The sequence below is a fragment of the Phycodurus eques genome, chromosome 14, assembly GCF_024500275.1.
Source record: "Phycodurus eques isolate BA_2022a chromosome 14, UOR_Pequ_1.1, whole genome shotgun sequence".
In the NCBI taxonomy this organism is placed as follows: Eukaryota; Metazoa; Chordata; class Actinopteri; order Syngnathiformes; family Syngnathidae; genus Phycodurus; species Phycodurus eques.
The window spans coordinates 3,757,642-3,768,122 of NC_084538.1; the positions used below are offsets into that span (position 1 = coordinate 3,757,642).

The window sequence follows — 10,481 nt, forward strand, 5'->3', positions numbered from 1 at the left end:
GCAACTAACAGTATTCTGAACATTAATAGTTCCAGGACAATATGCTGCATGTTGTAGTAAGTTTCAAATATTTGCTTAAATAAACTGCTTCAAAATAATAACGACGATCAAGACAATTTAAAACACTGCACACGTTTGGTATGATTCTGGGTTGTCATAGAGCAGCCTCCGGTTCGGATCTGCAGAGAGAAAATATTTGCAATTACAAATCAGTGAATAAGAACAAAACTCAAAAGACACTCTCCACTACATGGCAGAAGTTCTTCGTCCATTGGTCTCAGGCTCAACATACATTGAGGCATTTCATTAAAATGTTAGTTGCATCTAGTGTTACCTGCGTTCACGGTTCCGACGGCCACCTCCTCGGTCAGACGCAAGGTTGAACAAGTTTTATTCAATTGTTCAAATTTCTCGCGCGTTTGGTCTCTGGACCCGCCCCGAACCAATCGCGTCGACCGTTAAGCTTTACGGTCTGGCCCGCAACTGGCAAACATTCGTACAACGGACCTGCTTGGCTCGAAGGATCTGGCGAATTTCACTTTTTGAATTGGACTGTGTAACTCAATTAAGCTTGTGAACTATTCTAGCTAGCTGTGCCTGTATTTGTATACGAAGGCCATCAATTGTATTCACTCCAATGGAAAAACAGGGTGGCGGGAACGGAGCGTGCCTTTTGTAACCTCGAAAGTCAAATATTTCAATGAAAGCCACACCGAGGCCACAAAAATAAACTGTACGGAGGCAACTGAACGCGCCTTCTTATACCGCTGTGTTGCGTTTGTAACTGCAAAAACATGAAAAGTCATGTCGGGATCGCCGTAAGCAGAGGACCAGGAATATTACGCTACATCTTGTGGAAAGTCATAATTTGCATATGTAAAAATTGCGTCCCAGAAAGGAACATTATCCTTTATTTTCACTTACACTTTTTGCTTCGTTCATCCATCCAACCACCATCTCGGAAGACAATGAAGTGACTGAAACATTGTCCGATCTTCTAAAGTTGCTTCCTCCCCGAAAACACACAAGCTCATGCCTTCCTTAAAAGACTCCATTGTTTTTATTGACATGATCAAACGTTAAGACATTTAACGGACGCCAGTTTAGCTCTGCACAAGTCCTCCATTAAAAAACACTGCATACATGAATAAATACAGTGTGCCGATAAACAAAATGCCCCCCTGCTCTCATAAATTAAGGCCGAAAACAGCGCCTCCCCAGCCCACTCACTCACTCACTCACTCACTCACCTGTTTGAGGAACCAAAGTACAAAGTGCCAATGGCAGTAGAAAATAAATAAAGACTTTTAAAAAAAGAGATGGGCCTTACCTGCTTTGAGCAAGTCACCACATATTGCACACATTTCAAAGACAACAACTGCCCAACAAAAATCACGTTTTTAAAGCTTGGTAACGGTGAGAATGCTGGAATTGTGGGGAGACGATGTCGAGGTGGAGGGGGACCTACAGCCCATTTGATCTGACTTCCCATGCAATGGAGAAAAACCTCAAAACCTCAGACGAACTGTTAAAAGAAGCAAAAAATAAATTGTAAAACCTCAGATGAACGGTTACAAAAAAAGCAAACAAAAACATTTGCTTGAGTCGTGTCAACTTGATAAATTCAATAGGAACCTTAAACAACTTGGGTTTAAAATGGCCCCTTCAGAGAGAAAATTGGACCAAATGAGTACTGGCAGCTATAATAGGATGGGCAATTAAAAGCAATTTAAATTAAAACAAATCGTTTGAATCCAGCTCATAACATGCAGTAAGTGCACAACACTGCTTCATTTCACGATTTTTAACGATCAATTCAGCTTTTAAAAAAAGGTTAAAAACTGTTCATTGTTTTCAAATATTTGCAACTGTGATGTTTTAAATAATTTTAGTGGGGCCAAATTGAAGAAAAAAGAAAATACGGTTAAAGAAAATAGAAAAAAAAACCAAACAAAGCAAAGGTTTCGCAAAACAAATTTAAATTTAATGGTTTGAGTTGGAAAGGGAAACAACTGAAACAAAAAGTGTAATCATCAACAAAGGCCATTTGTTTCACTCCAAACTTGAGATGAGCACTTGTTAAAACTTGTTAAAACAATGACAACCAACCAAACAAACCTGCCCCTGCTAAAAGGAAACTCACAAAAACAACAAAAATGCTTGCTTTAGTTAAGATTAAACAACACAAATGAATGGGGGAAAAAAGCGATGCTGCATTCAGCCAGTCAGATAAAACTCTTTGAGTACCTCTTTCCAAAGTGGGAGAGGAGAAAAAAAAAAGGCTAAATAGAAAGCAAGAGTGAACAATTGAATCCTTCCTTTCCTGCATTTGGTCCACCACAGTCCCCTCCTCAACCTCGACTTTTTCCATACAAACAACAACAATAATAAAAAGACTCAGATTTCAATCTGCAGGGCGGCCGAGCAAACTTGTTGATTCACATCAAATTGGATATTTAGAGCAACTGAGAGGGGGAGAGGGAAAAGTGCTTTGCTCTCACATTTACATCCACTGGATTATTATAATTTAAGGCCTCTATGTCTACATGTGACAATAATCCAGGACCGTGGGCTACTTCTCCACAAGGAAACAAATTGCAGAGCAAATCATGGCTCCAAATGTGAATGAATGCAAAATTACTTCGCATGTTGGGATTCTACACCAAAAGCGTCAGTTTTCCACAAAACAGAAAGAATATATGCCTACGAGTATTGTTGTATGTATTGCTGCTCCGTGTGTATTAAAGTAGCAGGTGTTTGAAGGTTTTGAATGACTGTAACCTTGATTCTTAAGTCCCACGCTCCAGAAAATGTGGAAAACAACAACGAGCGACATGGATAAGTTCCAGGACACTTTTTAGACCAAAGGTGCGGTGTTGAGTGAACGCGTTAAACCGAGCGGATCGCACTTCTCTATGCTCCATTGTCCCCTCCCCCTGCCTCTACTTGTGGCCCTTGCTTGTCTTGAAGGACACCTGCAGGGTCTTGTCGCCCAGGCGGTAACCGTTCAGGCTGGCGATGGCCATGGCCGCCTCCTCGTAGTTGGTCATGGTGACGAAGCCGAAGCCCTTGCACTTGTTGGTGTTGAAGTCGCGGATGACCTTGACGTTAGTGACGGCGCCAAAGGGGCCGAACATCTGCCAGAGGACGCTCTCGTCGGCGTCCTGGCCGAGGTTGTAGATGAAGATGCACCAGCCCGAGGCAGAGTTGCCCGGGACGCCCACGCTGCCCATGTGGTCCACGCCCATAGGGGAGAATCTGCGGAATGCCGCCAAGCACAAAACATGACTGACGTGCTGCCGTTTCTCTTACACTGGTTACCAGCATACGGTATTTTGACTTTTTTGAGTTTTAATACAATTTGTGACCAAGCTTGGAATTTGCTCTAATAAATTTTAAAGACAAAGGTGCATGGTAGATTCATTGAAGAGTCTTGAATTGTCCTGAGGTGTGAATGGTTGTTTATCCACATGTGATGATAAGTGGTACAAAGAATAGATGGATCAAATGAATTTTACCCATTGAAATGAATTGAAAGGCCATTAATCCATTCCAGCCTCCCCCCACCTGCTCCATAAAAAAACAACATTTTGTGGTTATTTTGTTTTTAATCAAGAAAAACAGCGCTGTAAAGCCAACACTTTCGGGAATTCCCCTATTCACAGATCTTTTGGGGGAACATATCCTTCAGTATTGGCTGAAAACCTTACCTCTTCACCATTTTGGTGCCGAGGCCAAAACCATAACATAACTTAGTGTAAACATTACTTTTGCGCAACCCTGTGGCATATTGAGTGAGTCCAAGGACAGATGAAGTGCAGGGAGGAGCTTTGTTTGGTTTGGCTATACCTCGTTCTATAAAACGTTCTTTGCCGCCATCTTGTGGCAGACATAGATAATTACCTACCTTTTTGGAGCATCCATTACAGTTGCTGCCTTGAGATAAGAGTGACTCGACTGAGTGGGAGTTAAGACTTGCGAGATGAGGTGGCAGTGAACTCAACTCAAGCAGCAAATTGAACAATTAAAGGAAGAAGCTTTATGCTGTTTAATGTCACTACCAGTTGAAGTTTACTTTCAAACTAAACATACAAATGTATTTAAACCTCATGTATTTAAAATAACCACATAGCTTAACCTTTCAGTCCTCTCGCTTAATGCCAACACTGAACAGCATCTATGTTGTGGTGCTTTAACCTTTTAAGCAACACAAACGGTGCAGCATCAGACAAGTAGACACACAATATAACAGGACTCATATTCTTTATCCGCAGTGTACAACTAATAGTGCAGTACTGATGAGCTGTCAGGAGCTGGGACAGTTCAATCAACAGCATATACTTATAATGCACCTAGGTGGCCAAGGCAGGCACATGAGCAGCACAATGTCAATTCAATTGATGCAGTGTGACAAAAACGGTTATTTTTATTTCTGTCATTACTGTATGTTTTTATGAAGTACAATAATATGGTGTTCTATTTTTCCTCATTAAAATAGACATAACTTTTTATTTTTGAACAGGGGAAGGCTGGATCAGCTTAATGCCATTTACAGTCATTTTAATGGGAAAAGATGATTGTGATACGAGTGTTTTGACTTATGAGCATGGCCACGGAACAAATTAAACTTGTATCTCAAGGCATAGCTGAACTTGTGGATTTTCACAGCAGGGCTTGGTGTAAATAGCGGGGCATTAACTATATTGTTAAGAACAATGTAGAAAGAAAAACTGTGTTTGTACTGTGTAATTACTGTACGGCCGGTAGTATACATGAGTGGGATGTGCCTTGAATGGTTGTGGATTTGGAGTCACTCCTTTCGTATTAGTTTTGTCATGGTCCCTCCTCTTGTCTGGTGTGTGGTTTTTTTTTTTTAGAGTATATTTAACGGTCATTGCTTTGTCTATAATTTAAATAATAGATGTTTTCATGTTTGTGTTGTTTTGGCAGACACGAGTATGTATTCGTCACTGATCATTGTATTTCCATTACGTCGTGCTTGCATTGACGGGGTACTATCTGATCTGGCCATTCAGAACCAAAGTAGTGAAATCCAGACTTAAACGGCTCACCTGAATCGCTGCGCCTGGTGGTGCATTGGCCCGGCGAAGCGTCTCGACTGGTTGTGGTAGAGCTGGGAGATGATCTGCGTGTTCTTCACCTGATTGGGGTCGGCAGCGAAGCGCACTGAAATGGGCTCGGAGGCCCCGGGTGGCTTTTGGCCGTTGAGGTTTTTCACAGCCTCCTCGGCCTCTGAACGCTTGTCAAAGCGGATGAACGCCTTGCCGCGTGACATACCTGTATTCCGGGTGGACAAACGTGTGACTAAGCAAGTGAGTGCCGATCACATTTAAACAATATTGCCCTACCTGTGGACTGGTCGACGAGCACACGGGAGTTTATAATGCGGCCGTAGTGCGAGAACATTTCCTCCACGTCCTTCTGCAACATGGACCTGGGCAGGCTGCTGATGTACAGGTTGGCATCCTTGATGGTATCAGAGCTGGGCCGTGCGTATGACACCTGCGACATGGGGCAAGCCATCGCACAATGAAACGCGCCGTCTACCCACGTGTGAGCATTTCAGTCCATCTCAAACGTGTTGCTATTTGATCAAATACTATTTGTAAAAGTGCTTTAAAGGGGACATATTATAGAAAATACTTTTGAATTGCTTGTACACACATCATTGTGTTCAGTGCCTGCCCACCAATCAAGTGTAAAATTTATTAAGTAAATCTTTTGTGATCAGCCCATTTCTGAAAAACTGTGAACGAGATGCTCTGCACTTCCACCTAATTAACATGCACCCCCCACCCCCCTCCCCACATACACACCCCAAGTCTTTAAAAAGCTGTTGACAAGCAACAGCCAGGGTCCCGTCGCTGGACTACACTTTCTGAAACACTACATCATAGTCAAAAGGTAAGTAGAGCTGCACTGGGTTTTGCTGCATGCACAGAGATCTTTACACTAATTGACAAGCGCATGAAATGTTAACTCTGAATGCAAATGCTTTGTTATTACTGGCCCTTTTCCCCACATACTATGGGCTTCGCACTCGCAAATAGAAACCGCTTGCCTAGTCGCAACGCCCTAAGCGCCACCCCAAGTTATTGTAACAAAAGCCCTAATCTCCCTGTGAAAACGGGTTACTTTCATTTAGACAGAAAAGATGGTTCTGTAAATGGATGTAATTCTTGGTCATTTAAATAATTTTAGGGGAAGCAAGCAGGTCACAGTATTAAGACACCTGGAAACTCTTTGAAATGGTTCGGATTGTTGAAAACAAAAGTGCATAGTATGTCCCCTTTAAAAAAAATCCCCAAACCCTACATTTCTGTCCCCAAATGAAATGAATAAAAGTCTGTTTGCCATTTTTTTTTTTTTTTAAAAGAGTAGACAAATTCTTTGACGACGCATCAAAGTCATGGTAACGAATGAGCCATGGTAAACGGCGCCGCTTCCTGGATCTACTCACTAGTTAGCGGACAGCACGGGTGTGTTACATGACATGACATCGGTGGCATCGTTTGACAAATGGTAGAACACCTGATATGTGCACGTTACCTTGATAGTTTTGGAATGTAGCCTTAGTCCGTTCAGTGATTCGATAGCTCTTTCTGCATCACTAGGGTTAACATAGTTAACAAATCCATACCCTAAACTGTGGCCTAGAGAAAAAAAAAGGAAAACAATAAAATAAAACAAAACAAAAAAACGTGTAAAGTTAGTGGCTAGTCTAAACAAACAAACAAACAAACAAAATGTTCACAGATCATCAGGCCCATTAGAATGAATCAAACTATTGGGTGTTGGAAAACAAAAAACAACAAAAAAATTAGCAAGACCATAAAATGGACAAAAGTGAAGAACTATGCTTCCCCACTTAACTCCTTGCCATTCAAAACAACAAACCCGGGTTTTCTACTCTGGTAGCTCGCCAGTGTTTAGGCCCCCACCTTTAACCCCCGCGAGCGCCCCGGCGTACCTCCAACTTTATCTCGAATCAGCTTGGCCGACTCCACCTCGCCGACGCTGCTGAAGAGGTTGCGCAGGTCATCTTGCGACATACCCTGCGGCAGGTAGTTGACGATCAGGTTGGTCTTGGCGTCCTTGGCATCCTCGCCTGGCATGTCGTAACCGTTGGACATGTCATATGCCTCCTGCTGCTCGAAAGCGGACGCACAGGGAGGAGTTTGAGGGTTAGGTGACCAAGAGTACAACTACAGTTACCTTACTTTTGATGATTACCCATAAATCATCGTTTTATGATCGCTAATTTCTCTGTCAAACTACAAACTGCTAAAAAAAACACCAGTTATTCGAATCTATCCACGTATTTTTGTGCTCCTTCTGTAACCCCCTAAGATGCCGCCTAAACGCCCTGCTCCTTCTCTAGGCTGCCGCACATCGAGCAACGCGGACGAACTCAACTGTTGCGCACTGTGCAGGGTTTGGCAACTATTTTCATGAGTTGCCAGTCAGCCAGCCACTGGTTTTGCCACGATTCAGAATTTGAATTGTCGGTGCACAGCGTCGCAGATTACAGCCAATGAAAATGCACATAACTACGGCTGTGAGAAAGAAATACAAATCCGCAAACTCGGCTAAGTCGAGCACAAAAATTGGCAAAAAGCGTATTTGTGCCGCCCGGAACCCTTTAGCCAATGTTTACCGCACGGACATTTGTTGCAGACGGACGCAATGTTGGGCCAGTGAAAAACATTGCTAAAAATGACAGAGAAGCGTCTGTAATTCATCTTTAAGACACTGTTACATATGTAATGTACATAGAACATGATGCATGAGTGACCTGAATAGCAGTTAGCGTTTTTTAAGCCTAAAATGAGCATTGCTAGCACGCTAATGCTAATCGCGAATGCTAACCGTTTAGCAAAGGCTGATTTTGTTATCTGAAATTCTGTACAGTTTATACGAACATATGCAGTTTAACAATAGATGTGCAGTCCTCATAAATGAGAATAAAATGCATGTTAGCAGTAACCGGAAAAAAAAAAAGTTTTTTTTGGGCGGGTGCTATTCGAAATATCTATAGGCTAATCACAAACAGCAATACAAGTAGACATAATATTCACAATCACAAGCTACATGCTTTATACTTTGCGATGAATGAGGCATATTAAAGCTGTACTGAGAAGCTGAAAAAGGGTGTGGGTCTTCAGTACAGTATATCAGTCTGCCTGTCTTATACTGCCCCCATTAAAGGAGAAATGACAATTACTGTATGTTTGTCAAAAGTATATTAGAGAAACCAAGAAAGGAGGTGAGTCTACAGTGCAGTACTGTATATCCGTCTGCCTGTCTTATACTACCTCCAACAAAGGAGAAAGTATGGCAATTGCTGTATGTTTGTCTTAAGTATAATATTATGGAGTTCTATTTTTCTATTGCAAAATGTTTTTGTTTTTTTGGGGGGGAAAGGGTGGAACAGATAATTGACATTTTCATTCATTTCATTGAGGGAAGACGATTTGAGGTGGTTTGAGTTATGAGCATGGTCAAGGAACAAATTAAACTTGTATATCAAGGCACCGCTGTATTTAAAAAAATTGAATGATCCATGTAACGTTGAGTCAAAAGTAAAAAATGGCTAATAGGAAAGTAGTCACTGCTATTTGTACGGGTTGCGACACGGTGACATACCCAGCAGCATCCTCACACTCTAGACCATTTTTCCCCCGAAATCAAGTAATCTGAAAGTCATTCATATTTATGGTTAATGTTGTGAGAAGTAATCGAAATGATAACGCGTTTTGGGCTCGTAGGTTGGGGAGCAATCAATCATTTGCAGATTTTCGCTATTCGCATTGGGGCATGTCCCTAACCCCCACGAATGTAAGGAGTTCACTTTACACAACTCTACTTCTTGTAACCTTCCTGTGGTACTTATGTGTTGAAGGGGATGGTTATTTCAAATAATTTGAAATCACAGCTGTACTTTGTAGTGAACAAAACAACTTACATCCAAGTACTGAATGTGTCCTCTACGAACGGCCATGAAGACACTTCTCTGCTCCAGAAGCTGAATAGGGGGGGTGGGGTGGAACGTAATCACTGTTATTATAATTATTTTAAAGACAAATTTACTAATAAATTTATTTATTTATTTTGTAAACTGATTCAATGCCAAACTTTACGCAGTTAAGCTTCCTAAAGCAGTTAGCTCCTCAAATTCCAAGCATTCCAAACTGGCTAACGTAATTTAAACCACTTGTAACGGCAAACTGTGCATATGTCAACCTGAAGACGTATAGTACAGGGAATTTGACAAATTCGTTTAAAAAAAATACGGCCTCAACATGACACCAGGTCGTGGTTTTTCATAGATGGTGAACACGGCCCTAATTAGCTACTTACTAGCATTAGCAACGCCGCTAGTAGCCGCTTCGCTAACCTGGACGAATAACACCAAAACACACTCCCTAACGTTTTTAAGTGCGTTATAAAGTCGCTTAACGTATCAAACAACGTCTTCAATACGCGAGCGTCTCGCTGTCTTAAAGCATCGGACCTCCATTTTGTGTGCGACAGTTCCGTCCCCTCTCGCCCGTACTGAAAACCCCAGCGGCCTGCTACAAGGCCTCAAAGCCTGGCGTTAGCTTTAGCCTAGTTAGCTGGAGCACTCGAAGGCCACGCTACGCCCCCCCCCCACCCACCCAAACAAAAAAAAACAAAATATTTGAATATAAACACTCCACGGCGGATTGGTAAACATTTAAAAGCCTTACCAGACTTTTTAACAGGGGCGGCAGGTGGTTCAGCCTTTTTTTTTTTTTTTTTTTTTGCTACCTCAAGCACGGCTTTCCCTGTCCACAAGAGCAACGTCTCCTTCCCTCCTACCAGGTTGCTTCTCTCTCAAGGAGGCAGGAGTGTCGTGGGTGAGTGACGCGAGGCCACCACGCCCACTCGGTCCGCCTCTAAAGTGCAGGAAGTTGGACGTCCGCAGACGGACGTCGGTTCATAAAGTAGATGTAAAATGGCCGATTTCCGTAACTATTGTTTTTGACGGAGGAGGCAGAATGTGCCAAATGTCATTATTTCATACAGGTTTTACAAAATATATGTAAACTATGGCATTTCCGGGTCAAATTAAGTGTTTTCATTTTTGATTTACAAGTGTGTGAAATCAAGGAAAATGGTGGAAATATTGAAATTGTAAAACTGTACATATATGTGCATTGTTTTATGGGAGAGTGGTATAAGTGTTTAAGAGGGAGTCTCAAACAGGCAAAAAACTCATGTCTCCACCACATTTGTGTATTTTCTGTTGCAAATCACACAGAACCAGATCACACACACATTTGCACGCAAAGAGCGATTCATAGTGAAAGAGGTGCACAAACAGTCTTGCACCTTTTGAGCAGTGGTGTGGGGATGATGCCTTAAAGCACAACACTCCAATAGAAAAGTCGTAGTGTGAAGGGTTATGGAGAATGTCAATAAGAGTTCACACCACA

At 42.1% G+C, this 10,481-nt stretch overlaps 1 protein-coding gene across 2 annotated transcripts; it reads right to left on the reverse strand.

Moving 5' to 3' along the window:
* Positions 1 to 1,041: 1,041 nt before the first annotated feature.
* Positions 1,042 to 9,900, reverse strand: elavl1a (ELAV like RNA binding protein 1a). Of its 2 annotated transcripts, XM_061696224.1 has the most exons (7): positions 9,753 to 9,900; positions 8,987 to 9,046; positions 6,992 to 7,169; positions 6,571 to 6,674; positions 5,370 to 5,523; positions 5,073 to 5,298; positions 1,042 to 3,258 (listed from the first exon to the last, which is right to left on the reverse strand). In XM_061696224.1, exons 2-7 carry the CDS (start codon positions 9,020 to 9,022, stop codon positions 2,943 to 2,945), a joined length of 1,014 nt encoding a protein of 337 aa, XP_061552208.1. In that variant the 5' UTR covers positions 9,023 to 9,046; positions 9,753 to 9,900; the 3' UTR covers positions 1,042 to 2,942. The 2 variants fall into 2 exon arrangements, with proteins under 2 accessions (XP_061552208.1, XP_061552209.1); XM_061696225.1 differs by lacking the exons at positions 6,571 to 6,674; positions 8,987 to 9,046; positions 9,753 to 9,900 and having other exon boundaries at positions 6,992 to 7,079.
* Between the last annotated feature and the right edge of the window lie 581 nt (positions 9,901 to 10,481).

Excerpts from the sequence above, each read along its gene's own strand:
- elavl1a (XM_061696224.1), bottom strand. The coding sequence starts at position 9,022 with ATGGCCGTTCGTAGAGGACACATTCAGTACTTGGAT. Across the intron at positions 6,675-6,991 it reads GATTCGAGATAAAGTTGGAG|GCCACAGTTTAGGGTATGGA; the intron begins GTACGCCGGGGC and ends TTTTTTCTCTAG. Across the intron at positions 3,259-5,072 it reads CACCAGGCGCAGCGATTCAG|ATTCTCCCCTATGGGCGTGG; the intron begins GTGAGCCGTTTA and ends GGCATTCCGCAG.